General features: G+C 36.3%; 1 protein-coding gene across 1 annotated transcript; it reads right to left on the bottom strand.

Moving 5' to 3' along the window:
• Nucleotides 1-697: 697 nt before the first annotated feature.
• Nucleotides 698-25,984, bottom strand: nlgn4xb (neuroligin 4 X-linked b). The gene is made up of 6 exons (XM_052565391.1): nucleotides 25,651-25,984; nucleotides 18,781-19,369; nucleotides 16,634-16,786; nucleotides 11,911-12,096; nucleotides 9,934-10,723; nucleotides 698-5,559 (listed from the first exon to the last, which is right to left on the bottom strand). Exons 2-6 carry the CDS (start codon nucleotides 19,196-19,198, stop codon nucleotides 4,704-4,706), a joined length of 2,403 nt encoding a protein of 800 aa, XP_052421351.1. The 5' UTR covers nucleotides 19,199-19,369; nucleotides 25,651-25,984; the 3' UTR covers nucleotides 698-4,703.
• Between the last annotated feature and the right edge of the window lie 788 nt (nucleotides 25,985-26,772).

Genomic DNA, 26,772 nt, shown 5'->3' with positions numbered 1-26,772 from the left:
AGGTGTTCATGTGTTTATGTGTCTGTGGTCCATGAGTGACACAGATGGTTGTGGTGCCACAGACCGAGCGAGCACAGTTACTGCTCAAGCTGCAGATCCACCATCTGTCTCTCAGATGACAGTCCGGAGCTCCAGAGTCTCTACTGAAGAGCGTGTGATGGAGAGACACACTCACCTGCTTTCTCCATTTATCAATCCAATGCATTCAGCTTCTTGAGACATTTCACTGAAAACAGACAATCAACTCAATCTGCTCACGTTCTGTCACTGGTGTACAAATCCAGCTGTTTTTAACTAAAAGAGTCAATAATAACACATCCTCCAGTGAAAAAAAGTTATTTGGTCTGAATCAGGAGAGAAATCTGCACAAATCAAGCACTTTGGCTGGATTTTCATCTTTTGTCTTCTCCAAATTTCTCCAGTTTGGTAATGGACTGGATTGCTGTGGATTATTGTGATGTTTTTATCAGATGTTTGGACTCTCATTCTGACGGCACCCATTCACTGCAGAGCATCCATTAATGAGACACTGATGCTATGCTACATTTCTCCAAATCTGATGAAGAAACAAACCAATCCTAATCTCAAATGACCTGAGAGTAAGCACATTTTCAAGTCTTTATTTTTGGCTGATCTATTCATATCACACACATATGAAACATTATGAATAATATGTATAAAAAAGTGAGTGAGCAAATGAGTAAAATCTAAGTTTATTTGATTTTAGAAAAAGCAGCAAAAAATCTCTTACATATACAGTATCCATCAACAAGCCTTTCAATGAGGCAAAACCAAATGATATTCATACAGCATAAAGTATGAGGAAAGTTTTAAAGAAGCAACATGATTCAGAGCGAGACTGAAACATGTACATGTCCTTCAGTACCCTGTTAGGCAGACGACTGATTAATATATAGTGAGAAAAAAATCATAATTAATTATTACAGTGCTGGGGATCCACTGTGAGGCTTCTGTTACAGGAAAAGTAACAAATAATGTCTGAGTACATCATTTAATGCTTAAAAATAAACAGAGAAAAATAATCAATGGAAAAAAATATATATTCAAATATATTTATCAGGATTTATAAATCATTTAGCAAATGGACCGTACTTACAGGAACTGAGCTATAGTTACAGAAACATTATTATAAAGAAATAAGAAATAGTATGCAAACTTCCTGTTTACAGATTGCAATCACAGGAAGTTAAACTTTCAGCTCATCTCATATTTCTGGAAACCAACAAAGCCATATTATACCAATGCATTTAATTTATAGGTGGCCTGCCATGTCAACTTCTGACTCAGCCAATTATATGATTTTGGAGGCGGGGCTATCTATTTGACTGACCAATGGGAGAGTGTGTTCAGAAAACCGTTACTTTTGCTAGTTTAATAAGATTTAAAGCAGAAGAAAAATACATATGGATTTAATATTTAAGGTTTTATCAAATTTGTTTCATGTCACACAATGACTGACTGAAATGAGAACTAGATAATCCACTGTCACATAAATATTATTATTAATGGTCAAACATGGAGGGTTGAAGCAGGCGGCAAGGAACTCGACCGGAAGTTGAAGTTGGCCGGGTGCCGCCATCTTTTAGCAGAACTTCACTTGCATTAGCATTCCTATTGACTCCCATTCATTTTGGCGTCACTTTGACAGCGAATAACTTTACATCTGAGGCATTTAAAGACTCCGTTTGTCCATTATTTATTTCTAAAGATAAACGACAATGTATAAAGGGCTCCATTACCTTCTAGGTAATGGAGAAGCTAGCAGGGAATTAACTTAATATGGCGTACTTGCGTTACATTTTAAAATACTATACAAAATAATTAATCAGAATACTTACTCCTGCTCACTCACGCCAAAGAACTCCCCGCTCAAGCTCGCCGTCTCTGCAAGATTAACGATGGCAGTTTGCACGCACAGCTACTAGAAGATTTACATCTGTCAGACAGGTTGCTGACGTCGTCAAGCTTCGTTTGAGTCTGCGCGTCAGAAACGGAAGTGCTAAAAAATGCTAAAAATGGGCTTTACTTGTCTCAATTGAGTTCCAATGGGGTCGCTGTGTCCATTTCTTTTATTGTCTATGGGTTGAAGATGGCAAAAGTACATTCAGAACAGTATACGATCAAATGAAAAAAAAAAAAGTTTCATAATACAAGCTGTAGATGATTTTTTTAAATAATTTATTATATATGCTATATACACTAAAATGAAGCTATTCAGGCTGAGAGTAAGTTTACTGTCAGATAAAGGCCGTTGCCACACTGATACCACATTGCTCTTAAAGGTGCTGCAAGCAATAGTTTAACAGAAGAATACATACTGTATAAAATCTCACTACAACCTGATAGATATCAGTGAAACATGTGCTATGGGAAATCACAGAACTAGACTGCAAAAAAACATTAAAAAAGAGTTTGTCTAATCAGAAACACTCTCTATCAACCATATCTTTGCAGGGCAGGGTTTAGAGATTCGAAGAAATGCACAGAACGGCTGAAGTATCTTCCAGCACCTTTAAGATCCTCTCAGATGGCACAAGAGTTTCACACTGGGTTTAAAACCTAAGAAATTGTGATGCTTCTGTGGCACAAGTTTTTTTTTTTTTTTTCAAGAAATCTTGAGATTACAAAGTATTCAAAAATGTTTTTATTTACACTAAGAAAGACACCGGGAATATGGTTAATTAAAGTTTGATTTTGCACAGAGATGAAATGTTTTCAGAAACCCTCTTAAATCAGCAACAGTGATCAGTGCTACTGCTGGTTATGGCTGCGAAACAGACACAATGAACTGCCGTTAATCACTGCTGTACATGAGATAGATAGATAGATAGATAGATAGATAGATAGATAGATAGATAGATAGATAGATAGATAGATAGATAGATAGATGATAGATAGATAGATAGATAGATAGATAGATAGATAGATAGATAGATAGATAGATAGATAGATAGACCGACTTGCCACTGCCTAGCAAACCCTAGCAACGCTATAGCATTTACATAGCAACAACTTAGAACATCCTAGAAAATGGCATGCAAAACCGTAGCAATGCCCTAGCTACTACATTGTAGCATAGAACATGCTAGCAACTGCATAGCACTCTATTCACCACCGAAAAAATCTAAACAATTTCCTAGCAGACAAAAAAGCATAGCAACAACCTAGAATATTCTAGCAACTGCCAAACAAATCAGTAGCAATTACACAGCAGCACTCTAGCAAGCCCCTAACAGAAAATAATAATAGTAAAAATGGCCAAGAAAATTTTACATAACTGTTCCTGTGGCTCAGCGGTGGATAATTGTGATAGCAGTGAAAAAGGTTGTGGGTTCAATTCCCAGGGAACACACATACTGGTTAAAAAACATAATAAAAGCCTGAATGCACTGCAAGTCGTTTTGGATAAAAGCGTCTGCTAAATGCATAAATGTGAATGTTACTTTCGACTGCCTAGGAACATCCTTGCAACTACATAGCAACACTCTAGGATCCACCTAGAATAGCCTAGCAACAAAAAATAGTCGAAAATGGCAGTATAAGTTTCAATTAGTGATGTTAATTTTGACTGCGTTGCAACTCACAGCAACCTAAAACATCCTAGGAAAACCCTAACAACTGCATAGAAATTATCTATCTATCTATCTATCTATCTATCTATCTATGACAGCATGGCCTTAAAACCATCAAATTCCACGTTTTTAAACTTCAGTCTTAAAATCGTTAAACTTCAAACTATTAAAACCATTTCGATCTAAATGACCAGGCTTTCTACACCCAACATAATTATGGATATATAGCTACAGCAAAACTGTTTACCAGGTATTTGTGCTGCAATGCAAGTGTTTAGCGATTTATGGTCTCTCACATTAACCAGGAAATCAGGATGCAAATAATAATTCATTTAGGCAATCATGTTTTTTGAAAGCTCCAGTAGCTGTACCATGAATGCGAAATGATTACATTCACTGATCAAATTAAACAGGTTAATAAGTGAAACGGAATTTATTTATAAAAGAGTCTTTAACAAAATAACACCCTCAGTTAGGGCTGTACGATTAATCAAATGTGATTGTCATGCACATCTTGTCAGTAAAGCCGGTTCTGTGATTAGTAGCAAATCATCATCACATGCTTTTAGATGAATGTAAATGCTCTGTGCAGCATTTACTACATAAAGCCATAGTTCACTGACAAATTAGGCAATATCGCGTTTATAATCACAATTTAATCACGTGATTATGAAATCATTCTAATATTATGAAAACTGTTCGCGTAGCTTGTAAGTGAACTATACTCTGTATAGTAAATGCTGTTCTATCTAAAAGCACTGAAAATGCCACATTTAATAATGTTTTTACTCCAAACTCACTTCGTAACGTCAGTTGAGTGTATTAGTCACACTGAATTATTGAAAGCAGATATATCTTCTGTTTATTCAGCAACTGCTTTAGGTTTTTCTACGGGGCACATTTGGAGGTTCTCTGGCCTTCGGATGGAGATTTACTGCTGATAGCAGAACCGTGCTTCCCTGAAAGATACACATGACAATCACAACTTCAGTCTAATCGCAATTAATCGCCCTTGCAATTTAATTTAGATGGATAATGTAGCCCTACACTCAGTTTTTTGTGTTTGAGCACCTGTGTGCACATCTAAATCGTCCGTCAACTTGTGGCGAGTTATACTCGTGTTGTAGAGTGTCCATGTGGGAGGCCCATGCTGCTCGGAGTGCTGTTCCCGAATGCATTGAAAGGGTTGTGATACGATGGCGGCAAGTCAGCAAAAGAGCGAGGAATCATAGTGATGGTGTTTGGTGTCATCAGTGGCATGTCGTCAGGTGAACGGCGCAATGCTAGCGTGTAATCCGGAGGACAGGTCAGCTGAATCATATCGTGGCCTTGCAGGGAATCACAATCGTGATCATGGCTGAGCTGCTTCATCTGAAGAGGCATAAACTCCTCGCTTGGCACACGGGGAATATCGTTTGTGAGATTTCTTGGTGGACTGTGCCTGCGACTCAACTCTAACCGGTGTTTGTCTTTCTTGTAGTAGAGTGCTGCGAACGCAAGGATATTTAAGAAGAGCAGAGACGCACCGACTGCGATCGTCACGCTCAGCTCGGTTGAATAATCTCGCACTTCAATGATAACCGTTCCATCGCTATGCTCAGATGTCTTCTGCTGATCCGACATCTGTTTGGTGTTGGCCGGAGGAGCGGGCGGATGGCGGGTGGTCGATGGCAAGAGTTTGTTGGACAGGCGTTTGGTGTAGGAGAATGGTGTCGTGTCCTGTGGTGGTATTTTGGTCGTTGATGAAACGTACTGGAAGAGTTCGTTGATGCTGTGTAAATGTGGTACTAACTCCAGCCAGAAGGCGATCTTGGTGGCTCTGTAGTGGTCCCGGACGCGAGGCTTCAGGCCGATGTGCAGGTACAGCTGGTCTTTAGGGTTGTATTTGGACCAGGCCACCTCCTCAAAGCGGTTTGGTTTAGTGTGGATGAACTTTGTGTCTTGAGGAACCGGTTGATTCGGGTCTCTGTGCAGTAAAAACAAATAAAGTAACATCAAATAAGTAACATCTGTACAGTAGTTAATGCTTCAATTAGCATTTTTTTATCATTGTTGTCAAATACTAAAATGTCAAAACTCATTAAAAATAAAATAATCAATGCAGCAATTAAAGGATTAGTTAGTGAAGTTAAGTTCAACTGCCTTGCAACAACAACAACAATAGCTGAAACAAGCAACTGAAAGGTCAATTAGTGATGCTAGATAACCTAGCAATGCCCTTGCAACTACATAGCAAAATTGTAGCAACCACTTAGAATACCCAAACAACTGCCTAGCAACACCCTAGCAACAATAAACAGCTGAAAGGAGCAATTAAATGGCCAATTAGTGATGTTACATTTGATTTCCTAGCAACTGCATAGCAACACTATAACCACCACCCAGAATACCCTAGCAATAATAAATTGCTGAAAGCAGCAACTGAAGGGTCAATTATGCAACACATCGCCCCATGACAATGATCATCGTGTTAGGACCACTTCCCACGTATCACGAGGACAAGAAAGGTTCAGTAGACCTTTTGCTTTAAAAAAATGGTTATTGTCATGGTGTAAAGAAAACAAACTGCTCTTTGTTAATAATTGGAATCTTTTCTGGAAGCAAGCAGAACTCGAAGCAGAACTCCATATGACTAGTAAGCCAATTCTCAAATAACTGCCATGATGGCTTTGTTCTGCATGCTTAAATGATAGAGAAACATGCACTGTCCAGTCTATAAAGACTGTGTCTGTTCCCTAAATATCCATATCAAAATATGCATTTAATGCAGTCTAAAATCTGATTGTTATTAAACCAGAAAAATGCTAAATAAATGAAGAAAACAATTTTTTAACAATTATCATAAACATTAGATCACTCACACCCAAAGCAGTTATTGTCAATGAAATGATCACAGATAATAGTTTTGATGTACTCTGCTTGACTGAAACCTGGCTAAAACCAACTATATTGGTCTAAATGAGTCTACTCCACCAAACTACTGTTATAAGCATGAGCCCCGTCAGACTGGTCATGCCGGAGGTGTTGTAACAGGACACAGGTTTAACTCTATTTAATGTTACACTGTCGGATATGCAAAACAGATCTCTTCTATCTCTTGCTGTGGCTATTGTGTATAGATCACCAGGGCCATATGCAGATTTCCTAAAATAATCTCCTCTAGGACCTACTGGTAAATGTTGATAAAGCACTAATTGTGGCTGATTTTAACATTCACGTTGATAATAAAAATGATGCATCAGGACTTGCGCTTACTGACTTAATAAGCTCTTTTAGAGTCAAGCATAATGCCATTGGGCCGACTCATCATTTTAATCATATGGTAGATTTGATTATATCACATGGAATCGATCTTACTGATATAGATATTGTACCTCAAAGTGATGATGTTACTGACTGTTTCTTTGTATCGTGCATGCTATGTATTACTGATATTAATTATATGGCTCTGCGTTATCATCCAGGAAGAACTACTGTTCCAGCCACCAAAGACAGATTTTAGAACATTTTTCATCACTGGATATAGCTGTCAGTCATTTAACATTTCTATCGTAAAACGTATTATTAAAAGTTTACAAATATTAAATTATTTGCAGCTTCATCATGTGCCATAGATTACCAACCTCTTGGCTAGATGAAAAAAATAACCAAACACCACCCATTTGAAATATCCCCACACTGTTTAATAGTAATACATTTATGAATACATTTATGAATTTCTTTACTAATAAAATAAATAACATCAGAAATACAATAACAAATTTAGAATCTACAGTGTAATACTTTAGCTTCATTTATCGAATTTCAAATATTTAGTTTATGTCTAAAATTTTAGAAAAAGTTTTGTCTGCTCAATTGTGCTTCAGTCAGGTTTTAGGCCCCAACATAGTACAGAAACAGCACATGTCCAAATTCCAAATTACTTGCTTCTTGATTCAGACAAAGGATTCGTCTCATTGCTAGTTTTGCTTGATCTTAGTGCTGTGTTTGGCACTATAGATCATGACATACCCATAGATTGATTACAAAATATACAGGTATTGAAGGGCAGGCTCTAAGATGGTTTAGATCCTACCTTTCCGATCACTACCATTTTGTTTATTTAAAGAGGGAATCATCTTAATTATCACCATTAAAGTATGTAGTGCCACAAGGATCCGTCCTAGGTCCCCTTCTATTTTCAGTTTACATGTTTCTTCTTGGTAATATTATTAGAAGATAAGGAATTAGTTTCCTTTGTTATGCAGATAATACTCAGCTATATATCTCAACAAGACCAAATTAAACTTCTAAATTATCTAAGCTAACAGAGTGTATTAAAAATGTAAACGACAATAATTTTGTCCTATTTAATTCAGATAAGACAGAGATATTACTTATCGGACCAAAAAACAGTACACATAATCTAGTAGACTACAATTTGCAACTAGACGGACGTACTGTTACTTCCTCCACAGTCAAAAATCTGGTTGTTATTTTAAACAGCAATTTGTCTTTTGAAAACCATATTTCCCATGTTACAAAAACAGCATTCTTCCATCTTAGAAACATTGCCAAGCTATGAAACATGTTATCTGTTTCTGATGCAGAAAAGCTAGTTCATGCATTTATGACCTCTAGACTGGACTATGCGGTCACCGTGATTTTGCCAAGTAAGACATGTTCCTGGATCAACATCTTTTGATGCTGGATCAACATTATTGTACAAAAATATAGACTTAATCCAATCCCTACCCCTAAACCTAACCCTACCTTTAAATTATTCCTAAAAACAGATGGAAATGATAGCTGATATACTAGGGTGTAGAAGCACCTAAACCTGATTTTTAGCCTAAAACAGATATTTCCTGAAAATGTATATCTCGTTTCTGATTCGTTGATTGGAATGTTGTTCCAGGATAATCAAGGATGTTGATCCAGGAACATGTTATACTTGGTCAAATCACGCTCACCATTTAATGCACTTCTAGGTGGTTTTCCTGCATCTTCAATAAACAAGCTACAGGTAGTCAAAAATGCAGCAGCTAGAGTCCTTACCAGGTCAAGAAAATATGATCATATTACCAAAATTTTACAGTCTCTCCACTGGCTACCTATTAAGTTCAATATCAGTTACAAAATATTTTTTCTTGCCTATAAAGGCCCTTAATGGTTTAGCTCCTGTGTACCTAACTAGTCTTCTACCACGCAACAATCCATCACACTCGCCAAGGTCACAAAACTCTGGACATTTGATAGTACCTACGGTACCAAAACCACTAAAGGAGGTAGAGCTTTTTCACATTTGGCTCCCAAACTCTGGAATAGCAGCTAAGCTGATTAAGTCTCTATTTGTTTCTCTGTTTCTGCCATCCGATTCACATCCTGTGCTAACTACGATTTACTCAAGCTCCAGTCTGGATCCAGAACACCTGAGAAGAGATGATGCTGACCCCTTAGAGGACCCCAGATGATGCCAACCCTGAAACAACATACAGAACTACCAAAATTTGTAATAAGTTTGACTGCAATATATTATCATTGCTTATCAGTGTTCATCATCTGTTTGATTCCATAATTAACTGAATTTTACCGTACATTTCTGCCATATGCACATCAATTTGATATAGTCACCAAATACATTGCAGAAACTTAATTTTCTGTAAAGCTGCTTTGCAACAATTTTTATCGTGACAAGCACTATTTATATTTATATATATATACAAATAAACTTGAATTGAACTGAATTAGTGATGTTACATTTTATTGCCTACCAGCACCCTAGCAACTGCATAGTTACACTGTAGCAACCACCCAGAATACATTATCAACTGCCTAAAAACACCTAAGCAACAACAACAAAAACGCTGCCATGAAAGGGTCAATTAGTGATGTTACTTTCGACTGCCTAGAAATACTCTAGGAAGTAGGAACCACCCAGAAAACCCTAGCAACCAAAAAATTGTTGAAAGCAGCAATTAAATGGTCAATTAGTGATGCTACATTTGATTGCTTAGCAATGCCCCAGCAACTGCCTTGTAACACCCTAGTAAAAAAACTATTAATGTTAATGGGTAAATATTAAGTAGAGGACAATTAGTGGTTTTACTTCCAACTGCCAAGCAACACTTTAGCACCCACCCAGAACAATCAGTCATTTTATTCTATATATAATTTATAAATTAATGTATTATTTTATAAATTTTTAATAAAATAAATTTATTCCATTTATCCATTTTAAATTGAAAAAGTTAATCTGCAGCCTTTATGCAGTTTGACAGCTTTTTTATATTTTATTAAAACTATTTTCTTTAAGCATTTTATTAAAACAGCTTTTATTAAACATATGCGTCCTACTCACCCAGTTTTGGCGAAGTTCGTCCAGTATGTCATGACCACGGCACTCAACATGATGTCATTCTTGGAGAAGTTGCAGTTGAAGAGATCCGTGGGGCCGATCATGGGGATGCCGAAAACGTATGGAAGTTCGTCTCCGTGCGCCGAATCAGCCCAGGCAGGCTTCATGTCACTCTGGCAGTGGTGATAAAAGGCGTAAAAGTATGTTGGCGATCCGTACTGCGCATGCAGGTCTGCCGTCGCAATGGCCGGCGCCACCCACTGGTGATCTGTGAAAAGTGCAACCAGTGTTTTTCGTCGCATTTCTGGGTTTTCCCTATCGGCCCAGTCTGTGTACATGAACTTTATGGTTTCCCGCAGGGTGTCCTTTCCTTCTGGATAGCCGTACAAATGGTCGACAAATTCTGATATGGCAAACTCAAAGTCATTGCTTGTTATTCTATCCTCGCTGTCTAAGATCCCGTCTACGAACTTGTAGCCTTCACCCTGGTTTACTCCTAGCATTATATCATAGTTGAGGAACTCTCCCTGTTCCATGAGGATCTGTGGGTCATCCGGAATGACATCTCCATCGATCACGGGTCCGAAGGCGATATGGTATTTAGAGGGGGTGATGTTCTGCTCAATCAGCTCCTTGTAGTTTTTGTTTTGGAGGCACTCGATCAGCTCGACAGTGTCGTCTTCGTTGCAGCCCACCTTCTCGGCCAGCATGCGTGTGTACTTGGCCGGCTGGTAGTTGACGGCCCAGCTGGAGAGAGCCGTCCCACTCTGGATGATAGCTTTCTGAAACAGATCTGGGACACAAACGCTCGCTGTCAGAATAATATAAATTTTTAACATTTAAATATCATGATTCTTCAATAAGACTGGGGAAAATACTTCAATTGCGATTTAAAATAAATCCAGGTTTGCAATGTTATTCTGTTTCTATGTCAATTAGAATACTTAAACTTTGGTTATTAAATATCAATATGGCTTAATAATAATAATAATAATAATAAACCCCTAAAATGTTGGTAAAATAATACTTTTATAACACCAAAACACTAGATACAAAAAAAATAAGAAATATTGTGTTTTTCTGATAAAAAAACAAATCCAGGTTTGTAGCGCATCTATTATGTCAATTATCATATAAATAATTTTGTGATTATATATAAATATTGATACAAAATAATAATAATAAATGACAATTATTATTATTATTACTATTAAAAATAAAAAAGATTAATAAAATAATGAATTATAAAAAAGAAGTATTATTTTTACTTGTATTGTGAATCTTTTTTAAATCCAGGTTTGCTGAATTTGTTTTTGTGATTATTTATAAATTATAATATTAATAATCTTGTGATTATATATATGTCTACAAATTAATTATTATTATTATTATTATTATCATTATTATTATTATTATTATTATTATTATTATTATTTTAGGTATTATTATTATTGCAATATTTCACTGAAATTAAGTATTTAACAAATGATATAATAATTGTTTTATTTTACATGCATACATACTGTAAAATATATACATACAACTGTAAAAAAAAATATTTAAACCATCAAACTTTTATTTTGATGTAATGTTCTCCCTGTTCTAGCTAGTACTTTTCTTAACAATACTTTGTATTGCTTGCACTTCTAGTGTTTATTGCCTCCCTAAGATGAATGGCTTGTTATATTTTTCATTTGCAAGGCACTTTAGATTAAAAAAAAACAAATGAAAAACCACAGGGAGCCATTAAAACTTCTCTTTTGTTGATCAGCACTTCTCATTACAAGTTTGGAAAGATGGTTTGCATTTGCTGTGTTCCCAAATGCATGTTATAAATGACCTAAGCTCAAGTTGACATGTTTGTGTAGAGCAGCATTTCCTCTGAATTTGCTATGCAATTCATAAAGTGTGATTTCAGAATTTTGATTAATCATGCAGCCCTATATATTGATGCACTTCATCTTGAGATCTCCAGCAGACCTTCAGAGTAGTGTGAGAGGGTCAGCAGACTGACGCAGGAGGCTCCTGCTCCAGAGCCGAAGATGGTCACTCGCTCCGGATCGCCATTGAAAGCCTGAATGTTCTCCTTCACCCAGCGCAGAGCCTGGATCTGATCCAGCAGACCGTAGTTCCCTTTGGCTGCTTGATCACCAGTGCTGAGGAAACCTGAAACACAGAGACAGCCGAGAGATCAGGACACACTGCAGTGCACGTTCAGATATTCATCTGTTTTTAACTGAGGTTTATTGGGATTATGAAAATGTCACTACTGATTTAGAATGACTGAATCAACTAAAACAAAAACAAACAAACAATAACTGAAATAAAAGACAATAAGTACAGTATAATTTATTTTTAACTTTATTTAAATTAAAATTAAATAAAAAATAGAATTAAAACTAAAATAAATTCAAAATGAATACAAACTACATGTATGTGTGTATATATATATATATATATATTGTTGTTGACAAGGCAACATTTCATCTAATGGTTTAATTTAACAGTTACAAACTAAAATGAAAACCAAAATAAAAATTATATAATATTATATAATATATCAATTATTTAATATGTAAATAAATACACATGCCTTAAAAAACAAAAATACTAAATCTTTAAATTGAAATTATTTATATATATATATATATATATATATATATATATATATATATATATATATATATATACACACAGTAAAAAAAACTAAATTAATTACTTTTACTAAAATTAAAATGAAAACAGAAAATGCAAAAAAAAAAAAAATCTAAATATTTATTCAAAAAAATACAAGAAGAATAAATAATAATAATTTTTTGACTGTATTTTTTGACTGTCAAAAATCATTTTGGAACCTTTTTTTTTTAAAGATCTTATCATATACTGTATTGCATGTACTTGCATGTATCCATCCAAATAGCTTCTGCAATGAAAATTAATGCAGGTAGTTCTTTAAACGAAACATCAATTGTTATAATTAACATTAACTTTTTAATTGTCTGTTAATTTCACTGGTCTTCAGCGGTTACGTCACATCTACGTCTAAATCCCCCACACGCTCTCTCGATGCAAGTATCATGAGCAGCTTGAGATATGAAACCGCAAACTCAATCTCCCTTCAATCTGTCCTCGAGGATCATATCATATCAACACTGTCATCTGTCACAAGCTTCAGGTAGATCACCACGACACTAAAAACCTGTTAATGCATTTATCCTTCCTGTAGCTCAAGCACTTTCACCTGGAAAAAAACTAAAGTGCAGTGTCTAAACTCCTTGTCAATAATTCTGTTATTTATTGATGAGCTTCATCCATCATGTTGGTGCATCTCTGAAGACGCTGCATTATTAATTCCAGCACCGTGCACAAATAAAAACCGCTTTGGCTGACCTTCACCTGTGATGCACACACATCTCCTGACTCCAGGCCAGCTCTTGATAAAGGTTAATTGAAGTCCTCGTCCGTGATGTAGGACTTTCAACTGGACAATTTATTCAAGAGGAATAAACACTGGAGTCCTTCAATGAGCCATGCAGCCATTCCCACAAAGACGGGGCTGTTCTGCTTATCTATGACAGAGAGGAGCTAAACGAGCTCTTTAACATCTGATGTCTAATGAGATGGATTCTGATGTCATCTGCTGATTTTGTGGCACAATGCCGTGAGGGAAGCAGCATTTATCATGCACTAAATGAGACTCGTCCTGCTTGTTTACTCATCGCTGAATCTATCAGAGACGCTTCTCCAGTGAGAAGATGAATTATATACACTATAAAAATACTATTGTGCATATCCACCTTAAAAAGTCAGCTATAACTCTATTTGATATTGGCATTTTTTTTTTCGTTTAGGGTAACTTGAAATGTTAATATAACAAATAAAATAAAATAAATACAAATAATTGTAAAAAAAAAAATATATATATATAAGTATAAAAACTCAAAAAAAAGGCTAAATTTGCACAAGTTGTAGAAAATACAAATATGGGGTAGATAATATTTGCAATGTAGTTAACTGTATACAGAAAGAAACAAAAGTCTTATTTATTATTTATTATTTTAATTATATTAATATTTAATATATGTTCTCATAATGTTGAGAGATTAAAATTTTTAAAATGCCCTTGTGATGTTATTTAAATCACATTAAATTGATCATAAGTGCCAGTAAAGGTTTTTATATAATGTTACAAAAGATTTCTGTTTCAAATAAATGCTGTTCTTCTGAACTTTCTGTTCATCTGTGAATCCTGAGAAATAAAACACATCACAGTTTCCACAGAAATATTGTGCAGCACAACTGTGTTCAACATTGGCAATAATCAGAAATGTTTCTTGAGCAGTAAATCATCATATTTTCATGATTTCTGAAGATCATGTGACACTGAAGACTGGAGGAATGATGCTGAAAATACAGCTTTGATCACAGAAATACATTACATTATAACACAGATTCACACAGAAAACAGATGCTTTAAACTGTAATAAAATTACAATTTATTTTCAGTATTTTTTATCAAATAAATGCAGACTTTCTGAGCAGACGAGACTTCTTTAAACAGTAGTGTATTTCAGTTAAATTCAGGTTCAGTTCAGTTTTACTCCAAAGCAGCATTTTAGAAAATATAATATAAGAAAGATTGACAGAAAAGGGATGTAAAGCAGATATAATGGACTTTCTGGCTCCAAATGAGCTCCGTTATCTGTAATCACCAACATCTGAGCAGAACAGTCACTTACGCCGTCTTTACAACATACATGTTCAGCCTTGAGATTTCATGAAACGTCAGCTGAATTTCAGACGATCAGGAGAGTCGTGAGACGCCGCTCGCTCAAACAGACGCTGACAGATGAAGATGTGTCCTTCTCCTCAGACCTCCAGCCTGGATCTGTGCCTGCTGGATCATTAGTCCATGAAAACACTCTGAGTCTGAGATCATCTCTGAACAACTGGAGCCAGAGAGAGAGGACACAAGGATCTCTAGATCTTGATATGAAATAGCTCCATCTAACCAGCTCCATCTAACCACTCCAAGATCAATCCAATATGGGTTTATACACTGCTACTGTTCCTCTTCTGCTCAGCAAAGCTGCATTTATTGACCAAAAATACTGAAAGAATTCTGAAATATTATTATAATCTAAAACAGCTGTTTTCTGTGTGAATCTGTGTTAAAGTGTAATTTATTTCTGTGATGCTCCGCTGTATTTTCAGCATCATTCCTCCAGTCTTCAGTGTCACATGATCTTCAGAAATCATGAAAATATGATGATTTACTGCTCAAGAAACATTTCTGATTATTGTCAATCATAATTTTTTTTTTTACTTTTGACTGGTAGAGTGTATTTTGGACAATATTTGGTAATCACAACAATTTTGAATGTGAATTTAATGGTGGACTTGAGACATCCATCTCTTCATCCAGCTCGTTCTGAACATTACTCATTAATAAGGAGATGCTTTGTTCAAATCATTTGGTACAAAAGATCTGATGATTATGACCTAAAGTGCCTCTGGGAAGTGTTTGGATTTAATTCCACACGGCTTCTCCTTCTTAAAAGAGGGATGTTGTTAAAAGCGTGATTATTCATCTTTAAATCAGTGCCAAGAACCTCAGAACCTCCAACTGAAAACTGCTCCAATATTTAGATGAGAAAGAGAGACAGTATTTGCTGAATTCATCAAGGTCACCGCATTCAAAAGAAATAAAAAGAAATACAAAGATATAAAATGAATTGTTCTGCACCAAACATATAAATATTATAAACTGGATGTGTGAATTCAAATCGAATGAATCATAAATCTGCACACTTAGAATGCAAATTAAGCGAGAGCTGCTTTGTGTTCGTGTTTATAAGTGTTCTTTGTGTTTTAATAATCTTTTAAATCCTCACCGTGTTCTTCTGTTCACAGAAACAGAGTTAGAAAAGCTTTATTGTATGAAGAGGAATCCATTTTTGGCAGAACTTGTAATAGCAACCTTGCAGTAACAACATTCATTGTGAAAATGAATAAAAGATGACCACCTGAGGCTTTCTAACGTCATCTCTAACGTACTGTGTGTTCACAGGTTTCATTATCTTCAGCTTATATGAACAAAAATAAAAATAAAGACATCTCCTTGGTTTACCAAGGGTAGATTTATTTGATCAAAAATATTGCAAATATTGTAAAATATTAATATCACTTAAAATACCTGTTTTCTATGTGAAAATGTGTTAAAATATAATTTATTTCTGTGATCATAGCTGAATGTTTAGCATCAGAGTCACATGATCCTTCAGAAGAATTCTTATCATTTACAAAAACTAAAAACATTTTGTAAAAATTACTTAAAGTTTCTTGAAATAAAATAACCATTAACAAAAATAATATAAATCTTAAAAATATAAAAGAAAAAATATTTAACTAAAATTAAAAAAAAAATTTTGTTACTATATATATATATATATATATATATATATATATATATATATATATATATATATATATATATATATATTAACTAAAACCAAACACATAAAATTATATGTGGAGACTGTGATATTTTTCAGGATTCACAGACGAACAGCACTTTTGTATCATGTCTTTATTGACACTTTTGATCAAATAAATGCATCCTTGATGAATTAAAGCACTCATTTCTTTCAGCAGCGGTGTAAGTGAGATCCTGATGGCGGTGTGAATCAGTTTCTGGACTCACCCAGCACCCCGAGCCGGTAGTTTACGGTCACGACGATCACGTGACCGTAGCTGGCCAGGACGCTGCCGTCCATCATGTTCCCCGTTCCCTCCACGTATGAGCCGCCGTGAATGTAAACCATGACCGGCTTCAAGCCCGTGTCTTCATGTGCTTCTGAAACAGAAAGAAATCTCTTCAGAGAACAGATCAGGCAGAAATAAACCAGTAAACACTGACAGATGAACTCTTCCATTAATTCATCTCAGTCTGTGTGCATTTAGAGGAAATATATGAACGTTTCTGTGTTTAATAGAGTTGTCTGAGGTCATTTCTAGGCGTTTCCTCACAAGCTTTTAGCTGCTGGTGTTTTATATCACATCCATTAAGTCATTACGTTCTCCATTAGACACGAGATATAAAACAGAAAACACTGGAGCATTTCTGTTCACTACTGAGGGAACTCAAAACACAGACAATTATGAAAAACTGCTGATGTTTCCATTAAGTATGAAATATGAAACAGTGTTTAATGAGAAAGAGGATGTTTACTCTTATAAGTTAACGTGTTTCCCAGGAGCGTTTCATCCAACCATTCTCATGATAATTAAAATCAACTTTAGCAAAGATTATCTTCACATAAACACAGCATTAGAGGAAACATGTATATAACAGCTGATGTGAGTTTCTCTATCATCGTTTTAACCCTCAAATCTCAAATAACTCAATCTCCTCATGTCTTCTGTCGTCTGATTGATAGTTTAGAGTTTTTTTAATAAAAGTTCACAAATGTCCAGCTTCGGCTGGAGCTCCTGGTGTCAGATCGTAAGTGATTGTGATCAAGTAAAGGTCAGAATAAGGTCAGTAATATCTCCAGATGAACTCTTCCTGGACTGAAGCAGCTCAGCTTCTCTTGATTCTCCATCATCATGTTTCAGAGTCTCAAATCTGATCCTCAGGATCTTCTGAGGAGCTTTACTTTCACTGTTCCTCAGCGGAGGAATGATCTTCACAAGCCTCCAGAACATCTCACATCTTCTGAGGAGAGTTTATTTCTTCAGCTCTCCATCACTGTGTTATATGTGTGGATCATTTACATCTCATTTCACTGAGACACATCACTGGAGATATAGAGCATCTATCTATCTATCTATCTATCTATCTATCTATCTATCTATCTATCTATCTATCTATCTATCTATCTATCTATCTGTCTATCCGTCTGTCTGTCTATCTATCTATCTATCTATCTATCTATCTATCTATCTATCTATCTATCTATCTATCTATCTATCTATCTATCTATCTATCTATCTATCTATCTATCAATCCGTCTATCTGTATATCTATCTATCTATCTATCTATCTATCGTTCTATCTATCTATCTATCGTTCTATCTATCGTTCTATCTATCTATCGTTCTATCTATCTATCGTTCTATCGTTCTATCTATCGTTCTATCTGTCTATCTATCTATCCACACACAAACACATATACAGGTGCATCTAAAAAAAACGGATTATAATTCATCATGTGTTTCATTATATTCTGCTCCTCGAGGCGATGCTTGAGTTACTGATGAATCTACCAGAGCGTCACAGTTTGGACATCAACTACTAAATCATAATTCCATCTTCTTAAGGAATAAAAAACATATTTAGTTACTGTCTATGTGAGAAACAAGAAGCGACACACGGAAATAAAATCATGGCAATCCCATGAATACATGCACATGATCCAGCCACTAGTGAGCTGCCTATAGACAACATGTTAATGCATCACAGACACACTTCTGTTCAACTCATTACAGCAGCATGTAATCAATCCTTTGTCAAGAAGTCATATGGCAAAAAAAATAAAAATAATAATAATTCTTTGCAAGGATAAAGCATGAGAACCAGTGATGATAAGTCATTCGGTACCAAGAAATATTTCTGAAGATCATGTGACACTGAAGACAGAAGTAATGAAGCTAAAAATACAGCTATATATAGCAGAAATAAATTACAGATTAACAGATATAAACACAGAAAACAGCTGTTTAAAACTGTAAAAATATTTCCTAATTTTTACTGTATTTTTTATTAAATAAATGCAGCCTCAGTGAGCATGCCTTTCCAATATATATATATATATATATATATATAGTAATGTATTTTGCATGCTGTACCTTCCTCCGTGGGCACGTAGATGTTGAGGAACAGACAGTCTTCGCTCTGCTCGTGTACGTACGTCGCGACCGTGTCCAGGTTTGCGGTAAACCACACCGGTAACATGTCTGTGAGCAGCAGCCGGTCCTCCAGATACTGCGGACACACCGGAGCGAACTGTGTGGCGTTCCTGATGCCGGGCCACGACGCCGGCGGCTCCGGGGCCTGAAACCGCCGCTCTCCAGTCGGGGCCATCGCATACGGGACGCCCAGATACTGCTCCACGGGGCCCAGGATCTCACTGGCCAGAGCCACACGCAAGCCACGCAGCTTCCCGTAGTTTGTGCTGACGGTGGTGAACTGTGCTTGCTGACAAACGACGAGCGACAATCCCCAAACCACAGAGATGACCCGAAGGATCATTCTCACACGAAGCATGTCAGAGGAGTAATCCTCACAAATGTGTGACTGCAGATCTGTTCGTCCTCAGACCAGCTCCTTCTGCTGCTGGTGTTGGGCTGCTTCAGCCCTCGAGTCGACGGAGACGGAGCCGGCCATGTCTCAGAAACACAACTCAATCCTGATTTAATTCCAGTCAGAACGAGTCGCCTGAGGGACAGAGAGGAGCACACTGAAATTAGGATTTATATCAGAAATAAACTCAATAGGGCAAGAGACACTAGATGGTCAAGGACAAGAAGGGGGTTTCATGCATCAAAACAATAAAGTAATCCAGGTTTAAATTTCTGAGCAAAAAATAATGTCTATCATACATTTGTACCATGATAAACAGAATAAATATCATTCAGTGTAACAATAGTTCACGTAACCAACCAGAATCATTAGATTAATTAAAGTTATTGCAATATAAACACTGCTCTTAGATCAGCTCGAATCAGCAAGTAAATATTGCAATGATTTTAAGTTCCCTTGTCTCATGACTTGTGTTCTTATCAAACAGTGTCTCTGTAGTGATTGGAAGTGGTTTCGTCAGTGTTTGCACACAAGATTACATTTATTTACTCTAAGAATCTCTTCAAAAGCCTGAAAACCGTCCTCTCATCTCTGCATTATCCAAATATCTTCTTGGTTTGACTCATTAAACTGGACAGACTCACAAACAAATGCAGTCTGTGGTGTGTCTCTTTTAGTCAAAAACTAGGTTCAATTGTTAGCATCCTGGAATGATAACACAACTATGATTGCTTAAATATCTCCGAACACTCCTGTAGAATCTCAAAGCACTTCTCAGTGCATCATTAGCAGATTCACCTCTGCATTTCAATGCATTCATCGCTCTTAAAACATCACGCTGTCTAACTGTAGCGCCACCACAATACTGCAGTTCTCATGGTGTTTTTGTGTCCATGGAGCAGCTGTGAAAACACTCTACCATCCATTACAGTGAAATGTTCAGTGTCTTCACTGGCAGGGAGAAAAGTCCAGGCTGTCTAACATCGTAGGCCGTATAACTCTGGCACATTCATTCAGCAGTCATCTGAACGCTCAGAGCCATTAACAAAGCTGTCAGCCAGACATCTGCAGCGCTTAACACATCTCATCTGTGGTGTCCACTGCGTAATGATGAGCAACACGGCCATTCACAGCTAAATATACCATTCATGAGGATCCTCGGCTCGTTTAACAGTTAAAACATTCTTATCATCATCAAATATTTACCTGCTGTCAAAACAAATCAAACATGAACCCTTGTTTTCAGAGATTCTATCTTGAATATAACAATAAATAAACAAATGGCAATGACAAAATACACATATACGCCAGAGGGATTCTTAATATCAAATTTGCATCTCTGATATTTCATATTTCAATATTTGAACATGACAAGAAGAAATAAGTAAGAATAAATTGTGAATTTCTTGCACTGTAAATAAGCTAATGCAAAATAAGAGTAACTTTTAATTTGTTATCAGTTACAAAATGCTTGAATATAAATATATTAGGCATCAACAAGTGAAATAATAAAAAAGCAAGTATCAAAATATAAAGTTTGCTTCTTGCTTTAAGAATGTTGCAGTATTTGTTCAAATACATACAAATAAATTATCTTTTCACAGTTTAAAAAACAAAAACTTCTGAGTCTGTATTTGTATTGCTGCTTTTTCAGAAAATTTATTTTGAACAAAGATATTAAGCATAAACAAGAGAAATAACAAAAAAAATCCAGAGAGATTCTTTGACAAGTCCTAAAAAATCATATTTGCTTCCTGATTTAAGGACCTTTATGTATTTGTACAGGACAAAAAGAAGTAAGAATAAATTGTGACCTTTTGCAATATAAACAAGCTGAAGCAAAACTTCAGAAGAGTAACTATTCATTTGTTATAAAATACATAAAGTGTGAGTTGTGCATTTGTATTGCTGCCTTTTCAGTGAATCTATCTTGGAGACAAAGATATGACGCATTAATCAGGAGAAAACGTGATAAAACTAAATGAAAACTAATGCGTATTGCTTATTTTGGATACATTTTCTGACAACAAGCCAGAAATATCACATTTGCTTCTCTAATAAATATCTTGCTGTAAGCATGATTAGATATTTGTGAGGAAAAAGACAAAACTAAGAACAAATTGTTGATCTTTTGCAGTCTTAACAAGCTGAAGCAAAAATTCAGTAAGTATCAGTTTGTTATAAATCACAAAGTGTGAGCATTTGTATTGCTGCTTTTTCAGAGAATCTGGAGTATAAAGATATTAAGCATAAATTAGAAAAAAAGGAATAAAACTAAATGAGAATTAAATGCAAAGACAGAATACACTACAAGTTCAAATAGATTCTCTGATGACAAGCCAAACATATCAAATTAGCTTCTTGCTTTAAGGATGTTTAGATATTTGTACAGGACAAATGATTAAATTGTTATTTATTTTTTGCTGCAGTGTAAGCAGAATTAGAGTAACTGTTGATTTGCTATAAATTGCATAGAGTTTGAATTATGCATGACACAGACAAGAGCATTACATAAACTACTACTGATCTTAAATGAGTCAAATCAGGACTCGATTAAAATAATTGAAATGAAAGGTGCTGTACATCGAGTCTCTGTTGGGTCTGGCAGAGCAGCAAGCTGTGTGGAAATGTAATTTTCAGGAATATAATATTCTCATCAGCAGGATACTAGAGCAAAAAAATAAAAACACTAAACTTTTAATTAGTTTTCACACAAAACCTTGACAATCACAAGCACCCTGTTCTTGGCAGGTTTGGACGTGTCGCTGTTTTCACATCGTTCTTTCTCAACCTGCTGATTCAAAACGAACAATGCTGCTTCTTTACAGTCTGTGTGCTCAGCTTTAACTAGAAAATGTTTAATCAGGTTCTTTGTGTGTTTCATGCATTCATGTAGATCATGGTGCTCGCAACGCCAAGGTCATGGGTTTGTTTCCCAGCAAACGTAGCTTGAATGCAATGTACTGTAAATCACTTCGGATATATGCATAAATATAAACGTATTGCACATGTTCAGATGCAGTGATGAATTTGAGATTTGAAACATCAATTTCCATTATTTTACATTCATTTGTGATTAAAGTCATAGTTCAGCCAAAAATGAACATTTGCCGAAAATGTCCCATTCAGATTTTCTTCATCAGATTTGGAGAAATGTAGCATCTTAATGCTGGATGTGTTTCATCTTTTGTCTTTTGTCTCAGATGTTAACTGATGGACTGGAGTGCTGTGGATTATTGTCATGTTTTTATCAGACTCTCATTCTGACGGCACCCATTCACTGCAGAGCATCCATTGGTGAGACACTGATGCAATGCTACATTTCTCCAAATCTGATGAAGAAACAAACTCATCCTGATCTAGGATGAACTGAGGGTGAGCACAATTTCATCAAATGGTCATTTTCGAGTAAATTATTAGTATTTTACAATGCATTTATCCTGCACTCACGACGAGACATTTGTAACCAAATCATGTGCACGGCCTGCATGCTGCCATCTCGCCGAGTGAATCACCTGAGCTACTGTATGAATGTCATGCAGCACAAGTGTAACTACAGCATCAGCCAGCAGGGGACCTCTAATGAGCCCTTTGAATTATAATGCCTGCAGAAATGTCTGGACTGAATTTAATGTAATTACATGTCTCCAATAAGTGTGTGTTTGTGTGCATATGAGAGATGCATGCAACAGAGATTAATATGCTCAAACATCATAAACTAAAATACACAGGAAATACAGTAGGTGTTTAAAAAAATATATAAAAAACATTTACTCCTGCTATAAAACCTGTTTTATAAAGCTTAGGATATAATGTGTGTTTAAAGGAATAGTACGTAGCCTCGCACATGACATGCAAGAAAAAAATAAATAAATTGTGTGCATTTACTATTCGTTTCCTCAATTTGCTAATTGAGGGAACAAATTAATAAACTGTGCACACAATTTATAAATCGAGTGAACAAAATAGTAAATCGAGGGAAAGTAATAGTAATCGTATGCATGGTTTATTAAATTGAGGGAGTTAATTAGTAAATTGTGCACACAAATTATTTATTTTTGCTTGCATGTCATGTGCAGGGCTCCGTAGAATGGAACTGTTCATCCCCAAAAATATTTTTTTTCTTCTTTCTTTCTGTGGAACACAAAGAGAAATTATTTTATTCATACAGCAATGCTCTCAAATCTCTTTCTCACTAAGCTGTTATTCTTAATTTTAGTCATACACTGAAACAATGGCATAGGATTTACTTAGAAACTGTTATTTTAATTTTATATACAATATTTTAATTTACATTTCAAATCTGTTTTTTTTTTTCATCTTAGATAGGTTTAATAATTTTGTTGGTTTTTTGTCATTTTTAGTAGATGAGAGTTAAATAATAAATATTCACTAAATATTTCACTAATATATAGCTGAATTAAATGATATATATATATATACATACATACATACATACATTTTGCTTGGAGTTTAGTTTATAAATGGATTTTATCTTTGTTCCAGTTTGTTACAAGTATTAACCCTGCTTTGAAGCAATTTTCACTTCGAAATATCTAGTAAAATTCACAAATAATTACAAAGAAATGGCAAGACTGACAAAAACTGACAAAAAAATATGACAATTTGGAAAGGTACTGTATGGAGACGATGGAGATGATGATGTGTGAGAAAATGACAAAATCTTTCATTTTTTGTCTGAACAGTTCTTTCAAAGCTGAGGTAATGCTTGTGGCTGTTCTTTTGTGACACTTTTAGAAACTATCTGAAGGGGCTGCTTATCCCTGCAGGGGTCCCTGCTCCTGTCTGCTGAAGCTTTCTCTCCATGCTGGACGCGTCTGCTCCTCTAGACACAGTTAATAATGATGCACCTGTGATTCACACACACACACACACGCTGCAATGCAAATCATCAGACCTCATCTACTGACAAACGCTTTTGATTTACAATCAAACTAATGCATCTCACCTATTTTACAAGTGATTTAGTCTCCTTTCACACTTCATCTCCATTCATGCATCATGTAGATGTACACACTGTAGTACCAGCTGCTGGTTCAGAGATTTCATGTTGAGAATCTAAAAAGATGCTTTATCTGATCACTGATGAGCACCAGTAATCATGAATAACACTAACATTAATGGCAATGCAAGCACACCAAAAGCTGTATGTGATCAGCTGTTTAACCCTTTGATGCAAACGGTCAGATCTTCAAAAAGCCACTATCATCATCATCTAAACCACTCTTTATTACATATGACTATCTTCATATATACATATAAACCCGGATGAACAGTTGAATCAAGAATCTGTAATATTTATCATTATTTTCAATTGCAGGATGCAATTTTCTCAAAAACATCATTTTGAAAGGGAAAAAACATTAAGATACTAACATTATATGATCAACTGTACATTTTAACCCTTTGATGCAAATGTCCAATACAATGGTTAGATCTTTTGGAGCATTTTAATAATATTTCTTTAAAAAAGTGATGCAAGAACTTCTGTATGATTTTGGAATGCAGCTAGACATGCAACTCTTTATATACAATAGCAATTATTATATTGTCATTTTGATAAAACAGAACACTGAGATGCTAAAATTAATTTGCAATGCACACCACCCAACATACTGAATATGATCAACCATATATTTTAACCCTTTGATGAAAATGTCCAATACAATGGTCAGATCAGCAAACAAAAACACACTATAATCATCTAAAACCCATAATCATATGGCCAACACATATCTGGAAAAAAGTGGTGATGTACCAAGAACCTCTAGAATAAGATTTTCTACTGCAGGATGGATGTGCAACTCTCTCAAAAACATCATTGTGACGTTCTTATTTCGAATAGCAATGCATCATTAAGATGGGATCTGTTTTGATCATGCATGCATCAGAGGGTTGATAGAAGTGGGTCTTTGCATTGGAGCACAGGCCGTTCCTAATAAGCCACCAATGGCACCTGCTTTTACTGGGCTTCTGGAGCACCATCTAAATCTTAATGAACGAAACGAGGCGAAAAGCCTAGTATTCATTGTTTTTCCGAAAGAATGAAGCATGAACGCCGTGAAAATCGATGTGAATGTGTAAAGTAGGTTATTAATTCCCTGACAGTCAGCTCTTACCTGTTTCTCCCGGTTACTGCGATCTGTCCTGCGACTAACGCCTGGACAAGCCTTCACTGTCCTGCACTTCTTCATCAGCTAAACCCAACACATGACTCAAACATGCATGTTCAATCTGCATCGCTACACTGTGTCGTTTCCGTGACTCAAAGGATGGTTACGCGTCTAGATGATGTATAGAAAGTCGAGAAAAATCTGAGGAGGAAAACATCTTTATACAGACACACGCAACCTGCGGGGAAATAAGAGAACGCATTATTACACACAACTGCTTACCTTCAGATCGGCATGAAAAAGGTGGAAAACCCTTAAATCCGTGAGAACAGGGATAAAAACCGTCCGAAGGAATTAAATATGCGGAAACTGACGCCAACAAGCAAAACCTCCAGAAAACACAGCGAATATTCAGCGCTTCTCAAAAGGATGGAAAAAACGTCCTCGCAAGGGGTGGAAATCACGCATTTAATCCCGCACACGAGAATCTGGGTCCTCTGATCAATGCCAGGGTCTTCATGCTCTCTCTCTCTCTCGAATGGGAATCATGGTCTGACTGCATTGAAGCTCAGCCAACACAGCGCTTGAGAAACGGCAGGACGCGGAGGAAGTGATGCTCGTGTCTCAGCACGCACCTAAAACCGTTTAGACTGTGTGCAGCATCCAGATGCGGACTGAGAAGGGTTAATGCATCACTGCATTCGAATTCAGGTCCCAGTTTGAATTTGAATTCATGGAGTTGGAATTACAATTAACGAATAATCAGTGGCGTAGCCACGGGTGTGCCAGGGTGTGCCTGTGCCACCCACAGTGGCAGGTGGCACACCTAAAAATAGATGCAGAATTATTTTTTATAGTCTCAATAAAAAATGTTTACTAAACTTGGGCTATTGTTGTTTACTTAAAATATATATATATATTTTTGTTCGCAACTCGGTTGATTCAGATCGGCACTTCGGAGCATGTTCGCGACTCGGTTGATTCAGATCGGAACTTCGGAGCCTCTTCGCGACTCGGTTGATTCGGATCGGCACTTCGGAGCATGTTCGCGACTCGTTCGCGACTCGGTTGATTCAGATCGGCACTTCGGAGCATGTTCGCGACTCGGTTGATTCAGATCGGCACTTCGGAGCATGTTCGCGACTCGGTTGATTCAGATCGGCACTTCGGAGCATGTTCGCGACTCGGTTGATTCGGATCGGCACTTCGGAGCATGTTCGCGACTCGTTCGCGACTCGGTTGATTCGGATCGGCACTTCGGAGCATGTTCGCGACTCGGTTGATTCAGATCGGCACTTCGGAGCATGTTCGCGACTCGGTTGATTCAGATCGGCACTTCGGAGCATGTTCGCGACTCGGTTGATTCAGATCGGCACTTCGGAGCATGTTCGCGACTCGGTTGAT

This window comes from Carassius gibelio, chromosome B9 (assembly GCF_023724105.1).
Source record: "Carassius gibelio isolate Cgi1373 ecotype wild population from Czech Republic chromosome B9, carGib1.2-hapl.c, whole genome shotgun sequence".
Lineage (NCBI taxonomy): Eukaryota > Metazoa > Chordata > Actinopteri > Cypriniformes > Cyprinidae > Carassius > Carassius gibelio.
This window is presented reverse-complemented; position numbering and strand designations above follow the sequence as displayed.

Excerpts from the sequence above, each read along its gene's own strand:
- nlgn4xb (XM_052565391.1), bottom strand. The coding sequence starts at position 19,198 with ATGCTTCGTGTGAGAATGATCCTTCGGGTCATCTCTGTGGTTTGGGGA. Across the intron at positions 16,787-18,780 it reads CTACGTGCCCACGGAGGAAG|AAGCACATGAAGACACGGGC; the intron begins GTACAGCATGCA and ends TTTCTGTTTCAG. Across the intron at positions 12,097-16,633 it reads CTACCGGCTCGGGGTGCTGG|GTTTCCTCAGCACTGGTGAT; the intron begins GTGAGTCCAGAA and ends TCTGTGTTTCAG.